Below are 23,143 nucleotides of genomic sequence, written 5' to 3'. Positions count from 1 at the left end.
TGGTAAAGTCGGGATTTTGATGCGTGCGTTTCGCTTTGGAGCGCAGCGCCGGCGCGTAATGCCGCCCGGGCCCGGCAGAGGGCGCTGTGTGCCTGCAGGTGGTTTGGGGAGGGACGCGGGGAGGAAACAAGACGGCCAAACTTTCCGGGGCTTTTCCAGGTGACATTTGGCGAGTATGGCTTCAGTCACCCTGCTGAGACGCGACAGTCTGGAAGTTTAACTGGTAAGTTTCATACCGTTTTAAAGGAGGGGGGTATAAAGCGAAAGTGAAATCCTCTGTTCAAAACTTAACTTTGCTTTTTCTACCTATATGCGCATTTTATATGATCTGTACTACTAATGTATAATATCACGACTCTAAATATTGTTTAATGAGGTTTATCTGCAAGGTCCAGTGAATGATATGATCAGTTTTGGCATATTTAAGAGTTTTGTCGTTGCACTCAGGAATGGTACATTCCTGTTGGATTTGAAAGCGTGTTAATTATTAGTTCGCCATAAAACCCTCTGGATCAGTTAGACTGCAGCCACGACAGAGCTCACTTGTCCTGCTTTTCTAATGGAGTGAATTCTAATTTTCTTTCTCCCCTGCCTCTTGTCTTCATTCTGACGTGAGAGAAGGTGAGAACATGCTGAGAAGTTTGGAATGGATCCTCCTCAAAAGCTAAATGGGTCGCTCCTAAGACAGGATGCACTCGACGGAGACCTTCCTGATCCCATGGATATGGATCCTAACGCAGCCAACATTCCCGAGCACCTCCAAGTTTTTCCTGATGATTCGTCTGAGAGGATCACCTCAGCAGAACCCACCCCCCCAGGGAATACCGACCCTCCGTCCTCAAGCAGGTTTCTACCTGTCCGGCCTCCGCCTCCACCTCCCCTGAAAAGTAGGCTCCTCAGCGCGTGCTTGCCGGATACGCAAAGCCTCGGACCGCCACCGCTCCCCCCGGGGTCACGGATGCCCCCCGGCAACAAGCAGTTTTCCTTGGACCTCCCAGAGGCCGCTCGCAGACTGAATCGCTCCAGGACACAAGTAGAACATCATGTGAGTGTCTCATGAACGCCCCCAGCACAGACAAAGAGCTCCATTTATTATCTGCTATTCAGAACCTAATTTCCACTCCAGGAGCCGTTCAGCATCAGACTGATAGACTGTCCAGAGGGAAGCACCGGCGCTTTGACTTCTTTTTGTGCTGCAACATCCCAGTAAGAGACATTACAACCCGCATGATCATCCTGTTGATGTTTTTCTCTGAAGGTGTGGTGATTTCTCTCCCCAACAGCCTCCTGTCCAGACACGAACACACAGACGAGGTCCACAACTCGGGCGTGGTTTGGGGACGGGTGTCGCAGGTCCACGCTGCCTTGCTGCAGCAGGTGGAGGTGACCGTTTCCGTGGCTACAGAGTGGAACCAGAGCCAGTTGCCCCTCGCGACGACACGTAAGATCACGCAACGGCACATTAGAACAGAGCGCGGGAAGTTCCATGGAAGCTTAAGGGTGTGTTGGTGCGTCCTCAGTCAACAGAACGGTGAAGAGTCTGATCGGAGAACTGCTCCAGCTGCTCCAGCCCGCTCCCGGGACCTGCCAGGGTTACGTCCTGAAGCTGTGTGATTCCGAGGAGTACCTCCAGAAGTGAGTCCCCGATGCGACAGCGTTCCGATACGAGTGCGCCCCTGCTCTGCCGCACAAACATGTCGCTCGTTTCCTCCTCAGCGAGGAAGTGCTGGGCACGCACGACTCCATTCAGAGGTACCACAAGTACGAGCTGGCCGTGCCGCTCCGGCTGCTGCCCTTAAGCGGCGCCAAGCACCGTCTTGCCCGAGACGTGAGTAAACTCCCGCCACAGCTCGCCGAACAAGAAAGGTGGCTCGTGTTTGCCCCCAGGGCTGTAAAGGCCTCCACCCTGCAGCTTGACTTTTGCTCTGTTTGCACGTGACGTCACTGTATTGAATGAGAGGGGCAGAGATAAACCCAGTGGGATGATTCAGCAGGTGGCATTCCAACCGCTCTCTTTATGCTCCTCAGCTGGAGGATGACAGACGGCCGTGCCAGCTCTACCCTCACCTGCGCCACGCCGGCGTTTTCAGCACTTCCAGGTGAGATTTCCCACATGAGCGCCGCCTCTTTGTTGAACATCAACACTGGGCCGCGCGTCGACTCTGTTTGTGGGAAACACTGAAAGGTTTCAGGCCGCCTGCCTCTTCTTTTACCTGCATGTTTTCCACCTTCTTGCTGTCAGGTTGAATCTGCAGCAGATGCTCAGCAGCTACAACAGGGAGATGATGGAGCTGATGAGGTCGAAGGTCGGTAGCGGCGGAAGGGGCAGGACAACAGTGCGCGGTTGTGTTTGTGTGGCGTGTCCGCCGGCCTCTCTGACGCTTCTGTCTGCCCGTGTAGTCCGGGATGAGCGTAAACGTGGTGGTGGATCACGTCCGGACCATCTGCAAGCTTCTGTGTGGGCTGTCGTCTCAGGAGCTGGAGGAAGCCATCGGCAGACTCAACCGAGTCAATCCCATAACTCTGGTAGGAGAGGTTCAGCTGCAGCGTCAGAGCTGCTGACAGTAGTTTGAGTTAAACCTGCAACTCGGTCTTGAGCCTTTCAGCAGTTCAATGATTGGAAATGTTTTCATTTTTCTACAGAGTCAAGAAGAAAAGACAGAGTGTGAAACGGGTGAGCAGCAGAACAGCCTGTTTGTTGTTGCCCGTTGATATTTGGAAGGATATTTTTGCCCTGTTTACCATCTGAGTGCCACACAAAACACTTAGATTAGGCGACTTTTGCTGCACAGCCTCAATGCAAAAGCCTTGGAAAGCAACACAAAAGAGGCCCTCAGGCTTGAATGTTTACGCACGTGAATACCGTTAACACTGTCCTGTATGTTTAACTCTCGTTTGAGATCTTAACACAAACAGCCATGAGAGTTTGGTGCTGGTGCCGAGTAAATAGAGGCGTTAACGTGATCTTGTGATGTGCTGTTTGCAGCTATGGTGGTGCTCCACTCCGCCCTGCTCAAACTGCTGCAGGCCTTTTTTGACAACTTCCAGTCCGACTTCAGAGTTCAGGAGGCGACGGAGAAACGACAGATCCGTGACGTGGAGGAGAACGCCGACGTCTTCCAGTTTACCATTTCCGCCCTCTACCAGCTGCAAACCAGCTGGACCAGCAGGTACGTGCAAAACGTGCGCAGATGTGTTTTGTGTTCGTTGTTTACCGTTTCTGTGCGTTCCTTTAACTGAAGCTACGAGTGCTTCTCCGTGTCCTGTGACTTGACGTACGGGACGACAAAGATCTGTGAGACTGGCATCTCTCAGAACATCAGCACCGCCTTGTGTTATGGAAATAAGATCCAGTGTAACCGGATGTAAGTCTTCCCGGAAAACTATGGCTCAGCAGCCCGGAACACTGTTAACTCTGTGATTTACACCCCAGGATGGTGTTTCCTGTTCCAGTGCATCAGCTGCCGTATGAGTGCATGCTGACGTTCCGTCTGAAGGGGTCCAAACGAGGCAAGAACCCGGAGCTTTTAGGCTGGGCTGTGCTGCCTCTGTACACTCACAGGTGGGTCCAGAAAGGTTCTGTGGTGTTCAGTTTCAGATATTTTAATGACTATATTATGTGATGATCAGTAGTCTACAGATGCATCGCAGCTTGATGAGCATCAAAGAAACCAGAGACGACTGTTTTGATGTCAGAATTTGCTGTGATTAGTCATTTGAAAGCTAATTTATGTGGTTAATTGGGACCATCACTAACGTACTGCATGCTTCATTTATTGTGTCGCGTTTCATTGATATTTAAAGTCTCGGCCTGAGGAAAATAAAGTTTTGATCCTATTGATTTGGTGTCTGTTTGATATAATGAATCTCCGCTATGATGATGGACTCTGTGCAGGACTCTGGTGACTGGGACCGTTCTGCTCAGCTTGTCCTCGCTGGCCGAGCTGCCCACTCCCCCCTCCCCAGCTCTCTCTGACAGCCACAAAAGAGCTGTCGGGGTCGTCCTGCAGGTCAGCGGGCTGGACAGCTCTTCCTCTCTTCAGCCGGAACACAAGCGTGTCTACGGTTCAGTCATTTGTCCTCCTGTCTCCCCCCAGCTGGAGTTTCCAGATCACTTCGATTGGCAGTATCGGCGGCCCCTGGCACTTCCGGGAATGATCTCGTTTACTGGGCCAAGTGAGGAACTCCAGAGGAAAATGTTGGCTGTCTCTAAGAAGCACTGCCTCTGCTTGTGGGTTTTAATTTTCTCTTACAGTAATGTTTACACTTTAATAACTTTACCCAACATATTTTGAACATTATCTCCTTCTGTAGCCTGACAGAAAATGAGAAAACTTTCCTCTGGACTAAACGCTATCATAGTGACAAAAGCAGCACTTTTCTGCATCTGCTGCTGGGTGGAGCCCCCCGGTGGCAGCCTGAGGACCTGACAGAAATATACACTGTTGTGGAGAACTGGCCCATCTATCTGCCTGAGGAGGCGCTCTTTCTTCTCAGTAACAAGTAGGTTGTGATGGATGTGTCCTTTCATTCCTGGGTCTGAGTGTTGGTTTTGCACAAGATCAACCGGGCCTTCGTCTTTTTCAGCTTTCCCGATCCAACTGTGCGGAGGGCAGCGGTTCACTTCTTTGAGCAGGTACCAGACGGAGACCTGGAGGTCTTTCTGCCACAGCTGGTTCAGGTAAGCACACAGAAGATGTGACACAACCACTGTGGTTTGATGTGGGTCTGATCATCCTGTCCTGTAGGCTCTGAAGAGTGAGTGGGAGCTGGACGGACCCCTGGTGATGCTGCTGTTGGAGAGATCAGTGAAGAACATCCAGGTTGCCCAGCAACTCTACTGGTAAGTGACATGAGTTTTGATGCCAACACTGCTTTGGACTAATTGATTTTATTTTGCGGCAGGCTGCTGGAGGACGCCCAGACTGACCCGTACTACCAAAGCTGGCTCGCTAAGATCCAGGCCGCGCTGCAGCACTGCTGCGGTCGGGCGCTGAGGAAAGAGCTGGAGCTCGAAACACGTCTGACATCAGCGCTCGTCCAGGTGGCCGAGAAGATCCGGGCTGCTGAAAAGACTCGACGTAAAGTAGGGGAAAAGTATTTCTTACCTGGTCCGAATTGTTCAAAGGTACTATTGATGCATTTACTGACCGTGTCTCTTTCTTTATCTTGTGTATTCAGAGTATTTTGAAGAAGGAAGCAGCTCAGATCGAAGACTTCTTCAAGGATGGCATTAGCTGCTGTTTGCCGCTTGACCCCGCAGTCCGTGTACAGGGTCTGGATGTAGACGTAAGACCTTCTGCTGCCGTTCTTGTCTCTAAAGTGTCCCCCAAAATGTGGCGCATTCACTCCTTGGATGCTTTACCTGCAGGCCTGTAAGGTGTACAACTCTAATGCTGCTCCGCTGGGGATCTCGTTCATCTGCACAGACCCTCTGGCCAAGAACGTCAGTGTCATCTGCAAGGTTTGTGATACGCCTGCGTCATCCGTCTCGGGCTTTTAATTATACGTAGCATCAACTGTGCGATCCGGATTCCTCAGACGGGAGATAACCTGCGGCAGGACATGCTGGTCCTTCAGATCGTTCGTATGATGGACCGAGTTTGGCTTCAAGAAGGCTTGGACCTGCAGATGGTCACCTACAGGTGTCTCTCTACGGGCAAAGCCCAGGGTCAGTTTTGGTGGCAGGTCGAACCTTCTTTGTTTTGGGGCGTCTGAGACCGAATATTGGGTGTTTTTCACTTATTCTGTTTAAACTCAGGTCTGGTTGAGGTGGTTCCAGAAGCAGTGACGCTGGGGAAGATCCAGCAGGAGTGGGGTCTGGCTGGGAGCCTTAGAGAGGACACGCTAGAGAAATGGTTCCACATGTGGAACAAAACCAAAGAGGACTACGACAAGGTTGTCTCCATAAGCAACCTTTCACAGCCGGGGCCGTTTCCTCACACCAGGAATAACGCTTCTGTCTGCAGGCTGTGATGAACTTCATCCACTCCTGTGCAGGCTGGTGTGTGGCCACCTTCATCCTGGGCATCTGTGACCGTCACAACGACAACATCATGTTGAAGCACAGTGGGCACATGTTTCACATCGACTTTGGCAAGATCATGGGCAACGCGCAGAAGTTCGGAAGCTTTAAAAGGCACGACGGTTGAAGGAAAATGGCGCCCTTCGCTGAACGGAGGAATAAAACTCTTTGTTTGACATCGCAGGGACAGATCGCCATTCATCTTCACTTCAGAGATGCAGCATTTTATCACCGGTGGGGGGCAGAAGCCCCAGCGTTTACACCGCTTTGTGGAGCTCTGCTGTGAGGCCTACAACATCATCAGACAACGCTCCGCGCTGATACTCAGCCTGTTGGAATTGGTGAGACCGGTTAACATTGCCATGGCGACAGCTGTAAGATCAGATAGAAACCATCTGATTTGTGTGTGTTTTTATTTTTTAAGATGTTACCGGCAGGAATGCCAGAACTGAAGGACGGTAACGACCTGCAGTATGTCCAAAACAACCTCAGACCTCACGACAGCGACCTGGAGGCCACGTCCTACTTCACAAAGTAATAATGCACGTTTCTATTTTCAATCATTTCATATAACGGCCTCTGCGTTAATCTCGTAGCAATCCTTTGCCCCCCCCCCCTCCGATACAGGAAGATCAAGGAGAGTATGGGCTGCGTCGCAGTCAAGATTAATTTCCTGACGCACAGCATGGCTCAAGGGAAGAAACAGGAGCCGCTAACCCGAAACGGCATCCCCAGCCCCAGCAGCAACATCCAAGAAGCTGTCATCCAGGGATTTACCGTCAGAGGGAAAGACGCGGTGAGCACACACCTCCTTAATTTCGGCTTTGAATCAGGCCAGATGTTAATGAGCAGTTTTCTTTGAGTCGAATGTTCTGAGAGGAATCTGCTTTATTCCACAGGTCTACGACTTGAGGGTCACCATCGATGACGGATACCTGAACAGCGAAACAACCTACGGACAGTTGGAGAGGATCCACAAGCAGCTGCAGAAATACTTCATTGAATCTGCGCTGCCTCAGTGAGCGACTCCAGCAGCTCTATACGTTCAAGAGCGTTGACAGTGTAAACTGGAAGCATTCACGGCTTCTTCCTCATTAAAGGTTTCCTGGTTGGTACAAGATGTCATTCAACCAAAGCAAGAGGATGTCGCTGCTGAATAAATATTTAAAACAGCTCTTTGAGGGACCATGCAAGGGAGTAGGTTCTGATCCCCCTGATCTGTCTCAGCAGTTTGATGTCAAATCTGTTTCTAACCCGCAAACATGTCTCACTCCTCAGAACGAGTTTGTGTGCAGCTTGTTCCTGGATGGACCCAAAAAAGACCAGGACACTTTCACGATGGGTAACTTTCTGATCTGAACCAAGTTTACAGTCTTTAAGGTTTATCTCCTCACTACAGTGACATATTCTTGCCTTTTATGTGCTACTAGCTCGTCCTCAGATCCAGCTCTATATTTCATACTCGAACTTTAAGCTCTCGGTGCTGGTGAAGCACCTGAAGAATATTGTGAGTGTCCTGCTCTGGCTGTATCTCTGGTAATAGTGAAAGGATGTGAGTCACAACCAGCCTGACAGTTTGTTCTCTCGACAGAAAAATTCCAACGGAACTAATCCCGACGCCTACGTGGTGCTGCGGCTGCGGCCGGATCCAAAGCAGCGCTCCAAAAGGAAAACCAAAGTGGTCCGCAACAACGACAATCCCACCTTTAATGAACTGGTACGAGTTCTGTCCTTTTTATTTGATGAGTTTCCAGTTAGATTACTGGGTACATGTGATAAAAACTCTGCTGTTACCAAAGACACGGACCAAAAAAGTCCAATTGATAATTTTTTTTTTAGTGCATCCTAAAGTCTGCTTTTTGGCTAAAACATGCACCCATCATTCACAGCTGGAGTACAGCTCTGTTCCTGTCCTCTATGGGATGGTTTTGGAGGTGGTAGTGAAGAGCAAGAAGACTTTTGTGGCTGCGACCAACATTAAACTGGAGGAGGAGTTGCTCGACAAAGAGAAATGGTTTGCCCTCGGGAACTGTGCAATATGACCTCAGTGAGAGCTGCACTGTAGCAACGCTGCCACAGGAGGGCGCAGTCGCACTGAGGAAGACTACCAATCCTGAAGAGACAAGAATGTGCACTTCTTATTTATAACATAAAAATAACCTTCCCGGAGCAAAGGTGACTGGCGGAGGACTGAAGTTACAAGTCTGAGCAAAACTCAGACAAGGAAACTGTTTACTTTGAAAAAGCCCTTAACTTATGTTTTTATATTTTAACAGTGATCAAATAAAGGCAATTTGTGGATTAGTCTGTAGATTTATTTATCTCCAGTAAAAACAGACATTTATTTTCAGAACTGCATTAACATCCGTCTCAGTATTGGTGGAGTCCTCTGACATAAGGGATCAAAGAGGAGATGCTGGTCTGGTACCTTCTGGATGTCCTTTACCAGTTGGGGTGTGTGTGTGTGTGTGTGTGTGTGTGAGCAGGATGCTAAGGGTGCTGCTTTGGCCTTAGGGGGTGAGTTAACATTCTCTCCCCTCCCTCCCTCCACCCTCCATCTCATCCATCAGTGGCATTCAGACCCACTTATGCAAAAGTATGCACCAGCACGTAAAGGTAGATGTGCACACACACACACGGCTGGGTAAAACACTTCCTGTGATGCTGGAACAGGCCCCCAAGTTATCTGAATGCCATCTTCTCTAGACTCTTTTCTCCACTCATTCATAGGATTTGGTGAAGAGGGAGGTTAGAAATAGACCTGCTGCACTGAAATTGGTTCAATAATGTATACCACTGTGAATGCTATTTATACTACTCCCAACTGGCTCCCGTGCAATAAGAAAAGCATGGAAGCTGCTCCGCTCTGCTCCACATCGACTAATAATGGATCCTGGCTTCAACTGGTTTTAATTGGAGAATGGCATCTCTTGGTTTGCAATAAGCAATTAATCCAAAAGTTGTGCCACTCTTGTGTGTGTTCAAAACCACCACAATTATTCCACTCGCATCAATTATTAATTCAATGAAAGGAAATTAATAGCATGCATCCGAGATCTCTTCAGAGGAGAGCGGCGTGTATTCAGCCCTGCTGGAGCCTTCTGGGCTCTTCCTGTGCAGCAGAGCGAGCAGAACAGAAAAAAGACACGTCTATTTTCTGACAATGTAACTGGTATTTACACCTGAGGATATTCTGCTTTTGATTTATTTATACGTGGGGTTTTCTTGTTTGTTTGTTTGTCTATCTGCAGCATCCCTGCTCCTGTTCTCTTTGGGTTCGTGCATATGCGTGCCAGATTTTACAAAAAAAAAAAAAAAGGGCTGTTTTTAGGAATACCAAACCAAGACGAAGAGGGAGGCTGGATCGAGGCTGCATCCGTCTCGTGAGCAAAGGGGGACCCAGCAGTAGCCTGTGGGAGGACACAGATGGAAGCATGGCTGCCAAACGTGTGAAGGTGCAGACACAACCTTCAGTAGTGCTGACGGTGTGGAGACGCTCAACACAATCACGCCGTGTCCCCTGATGTCATTTATCACCTGACGTGAGTTTCGACCACACACTCCCCCCCACATACACACACACGCGCCCTCTCTCACTCTTTTGTGTCGGTGTGGCTCACCTTTCTTTAGGCTGGTGAAGGGCAGCGTGTACTGGCCCACAAACTCGCTGCTCAGGATCCCCGTCTGATCTCGCACACAGAAGCGGATCAGGCAGAGTTCCGGCGTCCTGATTTTGAAGTTCATGTGAGCGTCCCAACAAGGACTCAGAGCTGCAAAGGTAATGGCAGCTAATGAGAGCTGCATCAGTCCTCACCAACAGATTTCCATTCAAACTAAAGTCAAATTCAACTGTAATATTAAATAATAAAGTGCTAAAACACATAGTGCTTCTTCTGCAGACAGTTTTTAATGTCTCCACTTGCTACAGGCCTAAACTGTACTTACAGTTGTTTTTGACAGCATGGGTGCTTTTTCTGCACGAGTCAAATGGAATCCCGTGAATCTCCACTCTGACAAAAGGGTCTAAAGTCTTTCTGCTCCGGGAGAGCGGCAGGTTGGACCCACTGATCACCTGTAGACAAACACACAGGAGAGATGGGTTAGCAAAGAAAGGGAGAGGAAAATGAGGCAGCGGCGCAGGAGAGGAGGAGAGCGAGCGCGCTCACGCTGAGCTCCTGCTGCGATCAAAGACAGACCCGTGTTCGAGAGCGTCACGCTGTCCATCTCAAATGGTGACACTCCCTTCTCTGCCCTGAAGCCGCACTACTGAAACACCTGCTTTAAAGAAGGCTCGTATTCCTGAACTTTATCGGAATGTCATAAAGGATAAACAGAAATACAGGCTGTTGTTAAAGTTAAAATATGCTAAATATTATCCTGAGTAACGGTAACTTTCTGTCTGAAACCACTGAGTGCTGCTTCCGCCTGTGAATCTCGGTGACTTTGAGCAGCTTTAGGATTCCCAGAATTCCCTGGAGAGATCAGATAATGCAGAATACAGACGCAGGTGTGTGAGGCATGAAAAGCAAAGTGCCTATATTTGTGCCTAAAAGGTTTTCTCTATGATCGTATTTCATCATTTTCTCTGATTGGGACTTCATTTAAAAAAGAACATAGCTCATCAGTGGGCACGCTGCAAGACAGGGAATTATGGAGCCAAATTATTTCCCATCTCTTTAGCAGAAAATGACTTGAAACGATTATATTTTCAACCCAAAGCAATATCAGGTTTCCCACCATTCTGGCCCGCTGCGCTGCGCTGTGGTAATAAAATAGTCACTATCTCTGAAATGGGAATAAAATAAGACCCTTTATATAATTTTAGGACTCTATGATACTTGTTATTACAAACACTGCTATTCATTTCTAAGAAGATGTTGAAAATAGTTGATAATGGTGTTTTCCTAATCAGCCTGGGTCTAATTGAATTAACACATTCCCAACTGTCTCATTCCTTTTATTAATCTAATTAAACAGACACACACCCAGTAATAATCCAAAGCCACAGGGGCACAGACACATGCATACGTGCACACGAGGCACACACTGAGGCCTGTAACATTACCCTTAATCCATAAAGCCGCTCTGATTGGATTATTCGCTGCGCCGTTAACGTACCTTGAGCAGCAGGTGTTTTGCTCGGAAGCTTCGCCGGCTGCGGCCGGGATCAAAGTCTCCCTGGGTGGACATGAGCACCGCCGGCTTTAGGATGTAGCCGCAGCCTCCGTTGTCCTGGAAACGGCCATCGTTAAGGTCCATAGGAGTGGCCAGGGACTGGAAATTGAGAGCCACTGTGAAACACGACAGAGGAACAAAAGTGAGAACGTCCACAGCTCGTTTAATTAAAGCATGTCCTGGTTTGTTTTTGCAGTTGGAACCTAAATTTCACACCAGCTGAGAACGTTTCTGAAACCGGAGCCCTCATTGTGACGGGGCTACTTTTAGAAACCCAGCAGCTGTAGTTTCCTGCAGGGTGAGCTGTGCGTTGCTGCTCCCTGTGATATGCTTCACCTCTTCTGGCCCTGCCTTCACAGGTGGGTTTCAAATGTAGATGTTTGCACCAAAGTGCCGTTGGTATGTTAGCTTTTGGAACGCACGGCTTCCCGCTGCCGTCTCAGCAGCATTCTGAACCCTGATCAGCTCACGTCCTGACAGAGCATCTGGGCGAAGGGCTGCAGTGGAAACACTCAACAGCACCGTGCCGGTTCTGTCAGATCAGACGAGAGGGCAGGCGTGAGCTTATTTCCTGTTTTGATAGAATATTTACAGTATGACACTGCTCACATCTGAATCTAAAGAACCTAGTTTAAAGGGAGGGGGGGGGCACACAAATCAAAAGAAAGGGGAACTTGCTGCGGGGGAAAACAGACTGCGAGCTTTTCTCTTCAATCAGCAGGACACTGCCACATTGTTCCCTTTGAAGTTTTGCAATTCCACCGACTACTTTGCATTTGTTAAGAAAAATGATGTTCGAAGTCCTCCCACGAAGGACTCAAAGAAATGATTTGAATTGAATTCTGTTTTGACCACGTTGAAGAATCGACTTCAAGAGGAGGTTCTGAACCCCACTGGAAATAACTGCTGGTCTACAGAAGATTGATGAATGGATGAATGAATGAGCGTGATGTGTTTCTCTCTCGGCTGAAATAGAAACAGGCCCAGTTTCATCGTTATATGATCAAGAAATGCTGATTTACATCAGACATTTAAAAGGATTTGAGAAACTCTGCAACACGCTTGCGAAGGGAAGAAAAAAGAAAGTGTAACTGTCTTTTTCTATATGATTTCCGATTCTGCTCCGTCTGGATTACCGAGCTGACAGCCGACGTTCCAGAACTCCTGAGGGTTGTAGTTTGAAGATGCAGTCCTGGAGCCTGCTGGGTAAATCCTGCTGAGGAACCTCTGGTTATGACGGATGAAATCTGGACCTGAGACAGAGAAGGTAAAGCACCTTTGGGGTTAAAAGACACGTGCTGGCCTCACGGAAGAGAAGCTGTCTGTGATTCACTGTCTTTTGAGTTTAGAAACATGTATTAAAGCAGCAGAATAACCCAACTCATGTTATTCCAGCTATTCCAAGAAAACAAGAATCTTCTTGTAGGTGTTGAAAAGACTTTTAAGAATCTTGAAGCAGATAAAACATCTTTTGATGGATACAATTATAGATCTTTACAGATCATCAGCCTGATTATATAACTGTAGATGAAATGATTTACTTCTTTGTTCGGCTTTAGTTAAGTGTCCAAAAAGCTCAGATCTTACCTGAGCTTTTCAGCAGCTTTCGGGCTTTGGTCTCTACGAGGGACGTGTTCTCGTAGTTGTGCTGGTTGTCCCTGGAGTATCTGAAGCTGATGAACTTCACAGACCTGGTGTATATGACCAGGTCTGATAAAGCCTCCGCCACCACCACCTTCTTCTTCTACTTATTACATTAAAGAAAATTACCAAAACAGCAACTTAGGATCTACATGTTTGCAGTATAGACACTGTAAATAATGTAAATAAATACTTATCTGAATTAGTCTGTACAGTATTTGTGTATATCATAATTCAATATCTGCTATTGGATACCTTCAAGAGTTTGATGCACATCATATTGAGGAAATTTGTTGTTTTACTGAGTGCAATTTAGGTTTATGGTTCAAGTCCAGCTGCCATTTTACTGATGATGTCACATGTTCAAACCTACAAAGCAGTTTCTTCTTCTTTTTGACCAAAATATGCTGGCCAATTTTACTGGCTTACTTGGCAGATGTGCACCCATGTCATGACTTAGAGTCCCATCTTTATAGTATCTTGCTGGATTGTTCCGGTCTTACTTACTTTGGTCTTTGACCCTGTCATTATACGAGGGCAGAACTGTATTTTCTCCTCTCTTTCCTCCTCCTCCTCCTCCTCCTCCTCATTCTCTTCCTCCTCCTCACCCTCATCTACACTCTCCTCTGCGTCTGTGTTAGGCTTTAGCTTTTTGTTTTTGATGAGGATCTTATGCTTCAGGTCCTACAGACGGCACAGATTCATACACAGATGTGTTTGCATTTGCATCTTTTTTGATGGTTTGATTTTACAGCATTTAAGCCCCAGTTTAAACCCAACTGGACAATCAGCTCAAGAGCTTCTGCAGCAGGAGAATGACAGACACTTCTGAGGATAAGCCCTACACTTAAGGTTTGATGATTGACTGAGTGATTCGGACTCCCCTGGTCCCAGTGTAGCAGAGAGGAGCCTCAGACGGAGACTAATGATGCCCTTTATGATGAAATGCTCTAACTTCCCTCATTTTGCTGTGAACTACAACAAGGATTCTTACAAACACCATCATCCATCTCTGCCTTGGCCACATTCTTACGTTTGGACTGGGCAGTTCTCCAGTGGTTGGGTGATCTATGGGAGCTCTCAGTAGCTTCTCCCCCAGGATAGAGATGAGATAATGGGCCATAATCTCCTGCTGCTCTTTACTGCAATGGTTTTCTAATGACAGGATCACGGGGTAAGGAGACCTCTTTAAAAACAAGATCACATGACACCAACTATCAGGATTCCACCTTCATCTGCAGTGACCAACATCAAGTCTCATCAAAACCAGCCCTGACAGCGTTACCTCAAAGGCATGTTGCTCCACGGTGGCGATGACCTCTTTGAAGAGTATCTTATTGGTCAGGGTGTAACCGTGGTAGACCACTGGCTCCATATCTGACCCGTCCCAGCAGTCGATCTCCAGGCAGCGGCACCCTTTCCTCAGAGCACTGTGCACACCGACAAACACATCGGTAAGACCAAGAACTGTTAAGAAGAGGGAAAATGTTTAAAGACAAAATAGGACCGACATCACATAGGCGTCCAGGTGACTCTTTCCTACAATCTGATCCCCCGTCAGGTAGGTGTTGTGTGAGGAGGAGATGAAGTAGCTGGAGAGAGGCTGGTCCATGTCCTGGTACACTGATGTGTGAGCCTGGTTGAACACGCAGCAGTCTTTGGACTCCATGTACCGGAAGAAGCCTTCGAATGTCATGGACTTGGCCTGTATGGCTGGCGGAGGAGGGAGGCGCGGGTTAGGATGCCCACATTTGCTGATGAATCGCAGCCTCATTTACCTGACTCTTCGATCTCATATCTGTTGATCAAACCCTCTGCGGTGTGCTCGTCTGCCGTCAGCTCCATCTGCTCTTTGTGCAGAAACTTGAGGAGGTCGCTGACAGACAAAGTCTCGCCTGACAAGTATTTTTGGTACAAATGCTGGATTTCGGCTCTCCTGGTGGATGGGCGCTTGCTTTTCCTAAACATCTCCTGTGACGACATTAACATCCAGGAAGTTCCAATTTGTTAAGAAAAAAAGTTGTGCATCTTTTCCATAAGGTTTTAATCAACAACTGTCTCAGAATGTTGAATTTAGATCAATTCAAAGTGGTAAAACCCCGGGGATGTTTTACTGTGCCATTCCATACATATTTCAACACTTGTAAGCATTTCTAAGTGCAAAACACATCACTTGCTCCCAAAATATATACAGTATAAGGGAAACAATGACTTTGAAAGCAGGCTCCTGTCTTCCAAGGCCTCTTTTTGAACCTTATGAGAGAGAATATGAGAGCAGCCAGGTCCTTCACGCTGCACCTTTTCTCCCTCCGCTTTTCTTGACTTGTGCCAGATGCAAAAGACGGGGGGGGAAGCATGTTTTTGCGACTTTTCTGCTCGTCTGTCAGTAGACTGAAGCTCCTCTCTGCATCTTCCTCCATCCACGCATGTTTCATCAGCCGACAGCTGAGGCTGCAAAGCCCGGAACACCGCCGGGTCCCCAGTGGTGTTCCGGGCTCCAGCCGCATCTGCGCCCTCTGCGTGCCCGACACGACCGGCTCTTCTGTCTTTACCCACCTTCCATGAAAGCATCGTTCATCGAACCTGTTTACCGGAATGCGGTGTGTGGTATTCGGTAAAGGTAACTGCTAACAAACGGCCATCGGATCCTCTCAAACATTAAATAAAAATAAAAATAAAAAGTTAGCACGTTAACAAGAGTTTAGCTACCTCAGATTTAGTTGTTCCTCAATTGTCAGCAGTCATACGTTTTACGTGCTAAAAATATTATCGGGACATAAAAATAGTCAGAATTCTGGCCAGGTGGTTGCTAGGGAAGTCCGCGAAACCGTTGCTATGGAGCTCGAGGACAGGTGATGGAAGCGCGAGAGAGATTCATGCTAACGACTCATGAAAAGTTCGCGACCTTGTTCACTAAGTCGTCCGATAAAGTTGTTTTCTTACTCCAACTGTACTCTTTTTTTAATCATCAGAGGTTAAAAATGTGTATCACGTTCATCTTTTCACATCACTGCATATAATCATAACGTACATGATACATATTGTTGATTACAGCCATTTAGCATTTCCGTGACAATATCTTTTTTAAATGTTAATTTGTTTAAATGGTCGGTGAAAGTAATTTACAGAGTCATATGTAAAACCCACCTTGGTTAATATATTAAATTAATCCAGTTTAAAATTGGATTTGATGTCTAGTCTGGAATATATGATTAAATGTTATATATTGTAGTTAATGTTAAATATTGTATGGAATTTGGAGTATATCAAATCAGTGGCACTTGATGATTTTTACACCCTATTAGTCATTAGTTGTATGGTAAAGTTGCCAATAAATCTAAATTAGATCAGACCTAATTTGAGTTTACTCTGAATGCAAACGTGTTAAGTTAAATAGCTAAATCCCCACAATCAATTTCACTCAATGCTTCTAATGACAGTTTTAGCTGCAGTTTTAAAATAATTTAGGCAGTCAATTCAGAGCAAATAGTGTGTGCTATGTGGAAGCTTTCTGCCTCATTGGTAGTTGCTTGTTTGTCATCTTGTTTGTGACAACAGAACGGTGAATTGATGCGCCTCGGAATTGGCTGCGTGATAGAGTCGCGACAGAGAATTGTTTGAATGCATCATGCAAATGAATGCAGATCGGGTACAGAGCACCGTAAAGTTGTGACAGGTATTAATTTCACGTTCTCCCAAACCTCCCAGGCACAGCAGGGAAGAACCTGAGCTGCAACAGTCAGAGAGGACATTTCCACTGATAATGTGATGGTTGTTTTAGCCAATCTGACCAGCGACCAGAGCTTCCCGGTCGTCTGTGTAAAGCTGACTGTTGTTGGTGTGCTGGGAAATCACTGGTGCACAACAGTGGCCATTGCGTGGTCGCAGTCGGGAGTCATTCCTGTCCACGCCGGGCTGGAACGGCTCAACCTCTGTCAGAACCATTGGGCAAAATGAATCTGATGTGATAATTCCAAGGCAGTGACCATGAAGCGCTGTATGTGGCCCCGTCTCTGCATCACTGCACCTCCCTCTCTGCATGCTGGAGTTCTTGTGTGTGTGTGTGTGTGTGTGTGTGTGTGCACCAGAGCCCTGTGATTCTCGGAGTGAATCATCACTTTTCTTTGGACGTGCAGATATAACTGATTTCTCTGGCCCCACCTGATGCGTGACTGGGACGAGCAGAGCAGAGACCTTTGGAAATGTGACTTTATAATTTAGCAAGGGGGAACTGGGGCAAACCAGGTTCCGTTTTTCCCAGCTGGTTGCTCCCTGGCTCATTTGGTATTCACTGGCTTACGTGAGTCAAACAGCGCAATGCCAGCGATAATAGCTGATGTAACGAGGGCGGTGAGCAGTTGTGAGCCTTGGCATCTGTGCACGGTTGATGCAGATGATCTAAAACACAAAATCTCAAACTAGGACAGTCCTACAGAACTCAAAAAATGTAAAAAATAAAAAAAATAAAAACCCCAACTAATTACTTTTGATTAAGTATTTCAGTCCAAGATAGAACTACAGGTACATTGTCAAATGTAAAAACTGACCTGGACACCTCAGAAATATCACATGCCGGTATTTGTTGCCGTGAGTATGATAATAATAATGGGCTCATTATTCTGAAGAGTTGCTTTAATCAGGTGGCTGCACTTCACTGTTGCTCAGCATTCAGGAGCATCTTTGGGAAAACAATAGAAAAAAAATGCTTTTAGCTCTTAAGGCCAAAGTGTAATTTAGAACACTGCCAACTGTGTTCCATAAAGAGGAAGCAGAAATTGACACCTCATGCTCGTATTTCTCCCTGTTCCACTGATACTGATACAGCCCTGAGCCAATGGCCATCTGCTGAGCAAAGTAACCAACTAACAGAGTTTATGTTGTCCAAGCTTCAAAGTCTGACCAAGCTGATCTGAAGCAACAGGTGGCCAGTAGGTAAACAGGAGAGGTCCCTGCCATGAAATCAGTCAGAAGCTAGTAGAGGATGCTCGGAGTCAGAAGAAAACCACTTTTCCTACAAGTCCTGCAAAAGCAATCCTCATTTTCGAATGACTTCTATGCTTTTGGCTGTGATTTTGCTAATTGTGGAAAAGGCTCTTAAGCCACTTACTCCAAGATGAATCCAATAAATTGACCAACAAATTGTATAGCTAAAGTATTACTAGAGCTCTACAAGAAGAAGAGTGCTAATTTAATTAAAACTCTTCCAAATTATCCCATTAACCGCAGGATTCTAGTATAGCTGCTTCCAGGCTGCATTGATTACCTGCCTCAGTATGCTCTTCGTGTCCATTTTCACTGCCTTTCTGCACCCACCATAGCCGCGGGAGATTAATTGGTGTCTTTTAGCCTTGGTGACTGCCAAGAGTGATGAAAGGCTGCGTGACAGAAAAGGCTATTTAGCGTTCACTCCTGCTTCACACGGCTGTTGCATCCGGCCTGTTCCGTGTGCTCATGTTAAAGGATTCAGCATCGCCACCCTCGATTAGACAGCTCGGATTCTGGGGGTGTGCCTGGCTGGGTTTGCTGGTGGGTTTGCTGTCACAAACTGCCCCTAACGTGGACAGAGAACGGAGCCCTGGATAAGTTTGTTTCACCATTCATCACCATCATCATTATTATCAGTCACTTGAAGGTGGGGTGACTGCTTCAGCTACTTGCCAGTCATGTAGGCTGCAGTACGGCTCCATTTTGATAACAAGAGTTGTTTTTTTTACCTATTCATGGCAATATTTGCATAAACTGCTGATCATTTCTGTCACTGTAGATGTTACGCTGTTAGATTTGGTGAAACTGTCTCACCATCAGGGGCAGGATCGGAAATGTGTTGACAGGAGCATAAAAAGGTGTCAGATGCTAACATTTTGAATTTATGTTGGTTGGCAGCCTGTCAGGAAGGTCCGCAGAAGACATGCCTCTCTGCCGTTGACCCGGTGAAAGTATTGATATTTACCCATGAGCAAGATCATCTGTATGTATGACACCGTGCAGGCCAGCAGCAGGGAGATGAAGCTTAAGGTGACTCCCTGTGCAGGCGCACTGCAGCTTTATGATCTCAAAGGGTGCAAACATTTAACCAGCACCAAGCGGCGCCTCATCAGTGTGCCTGCTTATATGTTAAGTTAAATAATGTTGAGGTTATTATGCTGGAGATTTGCTAAATGAAAAACAAAAGCATTTTATTACCAGTGCTGTTCCCTAGATCAGCTCATGGAGTGGATAGAAAGTTGAACCGCTGCCCATTTTGTTGCCCACTCTGGAGCATCTACTAATTAGTCAGTTGCTTGGCAACCTCCAGGCTGTAATTAATAGCAAACAGGTGAAACACCTGTTATGACAGTCAGAGTACGCTCAATCAAGGCCTCTCTTATTAGCTTGTAGTAGAATGGAGTGTGGCAGGGCCATTTATATACCTACTCTCAGGATCAGGAGGTGCAGCCAGCCGGGAATCTGTTGTAAATAAACAACAATAAACAATTTTCCAGCAGCATCAGATCACACACATCCTGCATTGTAGTGAAATGGAAAGCATATGAAACATTTATCCTGGCAGAGTTAAGATAAACCGAGGTGACCTGTAGCATTGTAAATGTTCCCTTACTGGTGCCCTCTCTTCTCATTTAATCAGAGCTAACAAACATGGGTTTCCGGGCGCTACCTCCAGCTAGCACAGAGCCGCCTCCCCGAATCCTCGAGGAACTTGTGTGTCTGCAGGGACAGGACAGATCTCCAGGTAATCCTCCTGTTGGGTGTGTCTCAGATGGTCAAGGTGACGTCTGTCTGTCTGTCTGTCTGTCTGTAGAGAAGGATGTAAACAGACGCCCGTCGTAAAACACTCCAGCCGGCTGCTTTCAAACAGTTTCAAGACTAATATAGAAATGATTCACCCTTTCGACTGTCATGCGATCTCTGCATTTGCTGCCTCTTTCTTTATTAAACCCCATGTGTGCCAAATAAATTTGGCGCATTTGATCTTTTCCTTACATCTAAATTTATGTTTCTCAAAATGTGCCATTCCCTTTTTTGGTCTCTTTCATATCCTCGCTGTGAGACGTGATGTTTGAATAGTGCCCGTGATGCTCGCTATTCTCTTAGAGACTCATTTAGCCCAGCTGGATACGTATACCAATTGCTTATCACAGCATTCATGATTTGCAAATGAGGTATTAAGGGCCCAATTTTGCATTCAATTCCAAATCCTGCTATCACTTCTTTAGAGGGAGTTTTCTGTCTGATTACATGGCAGTATGGCTTCATGCTCAGTGGTGCTTATTTCAGTGTTGTCATGCATCAGCTGCAGTAACATTTGCTGTTTATTGTGGATCGATGTAACCTGTCGAAAGACTCTGCAGCCTAATGTTTGTGGCATCCCTTTATGTGCCGTCACTATCCAGCTCTCCATATTGGGAGGATTATGCTGAATCAAAAGGCGTCTTTGGTTCAAGGAATTATGGTTTGATATGCACGTAAGGGAATGGGAAGAGGCTGGTACGCAGAAACGCATTCAGGGAGTTTTCTTTGGCAATGATCTATCATCGTCCTATAAAAATTCCTTGCCTATGTGCTCTTTGTGCTTCACACTCCACTCCATTTGCATTTGGTGTTCCGGTGCAGCTATTTTAGCACAGCTTTATTTTCCCATATCAAAATAGTCTTGTGCCCTCCTACCAGTACTCCCAGTGTGAGAGCAACCGGAGGCCAGACATGGGACAGACGAATACAACACAGCGTGTAAACATCCTACGTGGGGGGCATCTATGCTCCTGCTGCAGGCTGCAACACACACACACACACACACACACACAGGCGGTGCTGAATTAATGCAGTAATGACAGGTTAGAAGACAGTTTAGAAGACAGGCAGAAGACAGGTTAGTCTAGCTGTGATCATCCATCCATCCATCCATCCTTGGCTCTTAGACTTTGTTGTCCTTTATTTACATTTCTTCTGGGCTGTGGTGAATCTGAGCCATCCTACCAAGAATGCACTGATCAACTGCCTTCCTGCAACAAGAGAAACAGAAGGAGGGAAGAGGTGTGCAGCTTGTGAGCTCGTCGGCGTGTTCTTTGGTGCGAATCCATACCTGATCTGGTGTGTGTCTGCTTTTGTGTCTGCTAGTGAAAACCTGTGCTCTGTAACGCCGTGACGGTTCCAACATTCAAGAGCTTTTCCTTCCTCCTCCCTCCTCTCTACCTGTGTGAGGTCAGGGTAGCTTCGTATCATCCAGCCTCCATTTGGGATAAGTAGAGAGAATCAATACTTGCCGATGAGGGGAGCTACCAGCAGAAATTCTCCCCCTGCCCGGACTGCTTTGCGTCAGCTCCACGGTGCAGAAAGCAGATGGCTCTGCATACTCAATCATGTTCAGCGACAGGGCGGGTGTAGTGGCCCAGACAATCCCGCCATAGGACTCGGCTGTGCACCACAGACTGACAGATTTACACACATGCGACAGTGCTCTTTCATAAAAAAAAAAAATGGACATCAAGCTTTGCTCACTGAATTATTGTTAGGATTGGCCTGGAATGGAATTGAATCATTATCTTCTCTCTTTCCTGTCAAAAGCAGTAATATCAGTGAATACCAGGATGTTGATATATTGTGCTGCTCTTGACAGAAGAGGGAGCAAATTGAAGTTTCCCACAATCCTTCAGTCCCACTTCCCCATTTAGAGTCATTTTCAGTTCACTTCAGTTGTTTTTTTTTTCTTATTGCTGACACTGGTCGTCTGAGTGTATAACTCATACAGTATGGCTATAATGAACGCTGGACGCTGACTCAGCACAGCATGCAATCTGCTGCATAAGCAAAATACACAATAGTGTCATCAGTATACATCAGGAGATCCATCATGAGATTTAGCTCAAGTTAATCACGTCAGTCAGAGTCAGCTGTTAATGAGAGCGTGGTCTGATATTAAATCCAGAAGCTAATGATTGGATTTAAATCAAGGTGTCAATTTTAAGGTGTTTATGACCTGAAGTATGGAATTAAATTGTGTTTTCCCTATGCGAACTTGTAATCTCTGTCCTTATTATCTTCAATGTTTTGAGATTTTGTATTGGCTACAGATGGAGAGTTCTACAAAGAGTTCTGTCAAGACATTACTCAGGTTTTCTTATAGATAATTGGTGATAAAACAGAACATTCTACTGGCTTATCAGCATTATTGGTGACCACAGAAATCTTCTGACTATGAGCCAATTTAAAAGCTCCTCTCAATCAGGATGGGACTAAAACATTAACCGAACTTTGATTCTGCAGCATTGTTGCAGCTCGCGTTGCTCTGACCTTGAGTTTGAACGACGCCAAGCTGAAAATAGCCCCAAGCAGAGCAGATGTTCATACATAAATATGTGTACTGGGATGTCAAAGGCGAGGTCATACGTCTTGCTTCCTTCCCTTTCTTTTAGTTCAAACTTTTTTTTACATAATTAATTACTTTGAAGGTTACTTAATTTGAGATGGACGATGAGCTGCCTTCTGTTACCAAAGAGAGCCGCCGGCTGACACTGAAGTCATCAGGACCCTTTAGGTGATTTAGTGTTTACTGCGACATGTGAAAGTGACTTATTTTATATTTGATTTATTTGGAAAAATCACTGTTACACTTGAGGATTCAAGCCATCTGACCCAAAGTTTTATTCCAGGACTTGAGGCTCCCATGACACCGGCGGGCCTGTGAGGTTGCTCATGACTTGTTGTCACACTGCTCCTCTTTCCCATCATACACAGGATGTGTGTCAACAGGGGAGGACGCCAAGCTGACATTTCCCTCTGCGGTTGTTATGTTGTTGTTGTTGTTGTATCCTTAGCTTCTTTTTTAAGTAAGAAATAAAGTTTCTTCCTCCATGACACTGTATTTCACCACCCCCACGAGTGTGGGGGAATTTGACTCGCCACCGGATAATCCCGCCTTTGAAACAGCCCAAAGTAGTTCTGCTAAAACTGATCTATAATGTTCCACTTAAGCATGCACACGCTGCTGGGTGGAAGCAAAGCCTTGCCCTTGTGAAGATGAAACCAAGAGGTTGGATTTATGGCATCAGCAGAAGCGATGAGCTGTAATCAGCACTGCGTGTTTGGGGGGGCACATCAGCGCCAGGCCACAGAGCGACCCTCCAACCTGATCCAGCTCCTGACAAACTGGCCTATCTCATCTAATAATCTTCTCCATTACTTAAATGAAAGGGTTGGGGGTTTTGACTAATGGTGCGAGCCGCAATCAATAGAGAGCCACTCAAGTCATGTGCGAAAGATTAAAGTGAGTCTTTCACAGCAGACTTGCTCGCTAAGCACAAATAG

The 23,143-nt window shown here is 46.5% G+C and overlaps 2 protein-coding genes and 1 long non-coding RNA gene across 5 annotated transcripts; 2 read left to right on the top strand and 1 right to left on the bottom strand.

The window, feature by feature from the left end:
- Positions 1-98: 98 nt before the first annotated feature.
- pik3c2g (phosphatidylinositol-4-phosphate 3-kinase catalytic subunit type 2 gamma) lies at positions 99-8,327 on the top strand. The gene is made up of 33 exons (XM_003967668.3): positions 99-223; positions 622-1,045; positions 1,127-1,206; positions 1,284-1,441; positions 1,521-1,635; positions 1,717-1,828; positions 2,029-2,099; positions 2,243-2,306; positions 2,401-2,526; positions 2,644-2,674; positions 2,987-3,170; positions 3,243-3,365; positions 3,434-3,562; positions 3,896-4,010; positions 4,098-4,231; positions 4,315-4,503; positions 4,588-4,681; positions 4,749-4,843; positions 4,906-5,086; positions 5,182-5,289; positions 5,372-5,464; positions 5,542-5,671; positions 5,762-5,898; positions 5,970-6,139; positions 6,210-6,366; positions 6,450-6,559; positions 6,653-6,821; positions 6,925-7,043; positions 7,126-7,222; positions 7,304-7,367; positions 7,456-7,532; positions 7,617-7,742; positions 7,915-8,327. Exons 2-33 carry the CDS (start codon positions 647-649, stop codon positions 8,065-8,067), a joined length of 4,110 nt encoding a protein of 1,369 aa, XP_003967717.3. The 5' UTR covers positions 99-223; positions 622-646; the 3' UTR covers positions 8,068-8,327.
- On the bottom strand, positions 8,326-15,663 carry plcz1 (1-phosphatidylinositol 4,5-bisphosphate phosphodiesterase zeta-1). Of its 3 annotated transcripts, XM_029841547.1 has the most exons (12): positions 15,551-15,663; positions 14,620-14,812; positions 14,353-14,554; positions 14,127-14,271; positions 13,875-14,027; positions 13,349-13,525; positions 12,788-12,944; positions 12,337-12,453; positions 11,144-11,316; positions 9,971-10,097; positions 9,646-9,795; positions 9,267-9,435 (listed from the first exon to the last, which is right to left on the bottom strand). In XM_029841547.1, exons 2-12 carry the CDS (start codon positions 14,807-14,809, stop codon positions 9,353-9,355), a joined length of 1,674 nt encoding a protein of 557 aa, XP_029697407.1. In that variant the 5' UTR covers positions 14,810-14,812; positions 15,551-15,663; the 3' UTR covers positions 9,267-9,352. The 3 variants fall into 3 exon arrangements, with proteins under 3 accessions (XP_029697406.1, XP_029697407.1, XP_029697408.1); XM_029841546.1 differs by lacking the exon at positions 15,551-15,663 and having other exon boundaries at positions 8,326-9,435; positions 14,620-14,828; XM_029841548.1 differs by lacking the exons at positions 13,349-13,525; positions 15,551-15,663 and having other exon boundaries at positions 14,620-14,828.
- Positions 14,833-22,935, top strand: LOC115250994 (uncharacterized). The gene is made up of 3 exons (XR_003889542.1): positions 14,833-15,461; positions 19,467-19,571; positions 22,489-22,935. It is a non-coding gene; the product is annotated as an uncharacterized lncRNA (long non-coding RNA).
- Positions 22,936-23,143: the final 208 nt, after the last annotated feature.

Source organism: Takifugu rubripes, chromosome 9, assembly GCF_901000725.2.
Source record: "Takifugu rubripes chromosome 9, fTakRub1.2, whole genome shotgun sequence".
NCBI lineage: Eukaryota > Metazoa > Chordata > Actinopteri > Tetraodontiformes > Tetraodontidae > Takifugu > Takifugu rubripes.
The sequence above is the reverse complement of the archived record's forward strand: the minus strand, read 5'-3'. Positions and strand labels throughout refer to the sequence as shown.

Bases quoted from the DNA above. Each gene is read 5' to 3' on its own strand.
- pik3c2g (XM_003967668.3), top strand. From the start codon at position 647: ATGGATCCTCCTCAAAAGCTAAATGGGTCGCTCCTAAGACAGGATGCA. The intron at 4,232-4,314 runs GTGGGTTTTAAT...CTCCTTCTGTAG, and splicing joins AAGAAGCACTGCCTCTGCTT to CCTGACAGAAAATGAGAAAA. The intron at 6,140-6,209 runs GCACGACGGTTG...TTGACATCGCAG, and splicing joins AAGTTCGGAAGCTTTAAAAG to GGACAGATCGCCATTCATCT.
- plcz1 (XM_029841546.1), bottom strand. From the start codon at position 14,824: ATGTCGTCACAGGAGATGTTTAGGAAAAGCAAGCGCCCATCCACCAGG. The intron at 11,317-12,336 runs GTAATCCAGACG...CGTGTTTCACAG, and splicing joins GAACGTCGGCTGTCAGCTCG to TGGCTCTCAATTTCCAGTCC. The intron at 10,098-11,143 runs GTACGTTAACGG...GTTTGTCTACAG, and splicing joins CAAAACACCTGCTGCTCAAG to GTGATCAGTGGGTCCAACCT.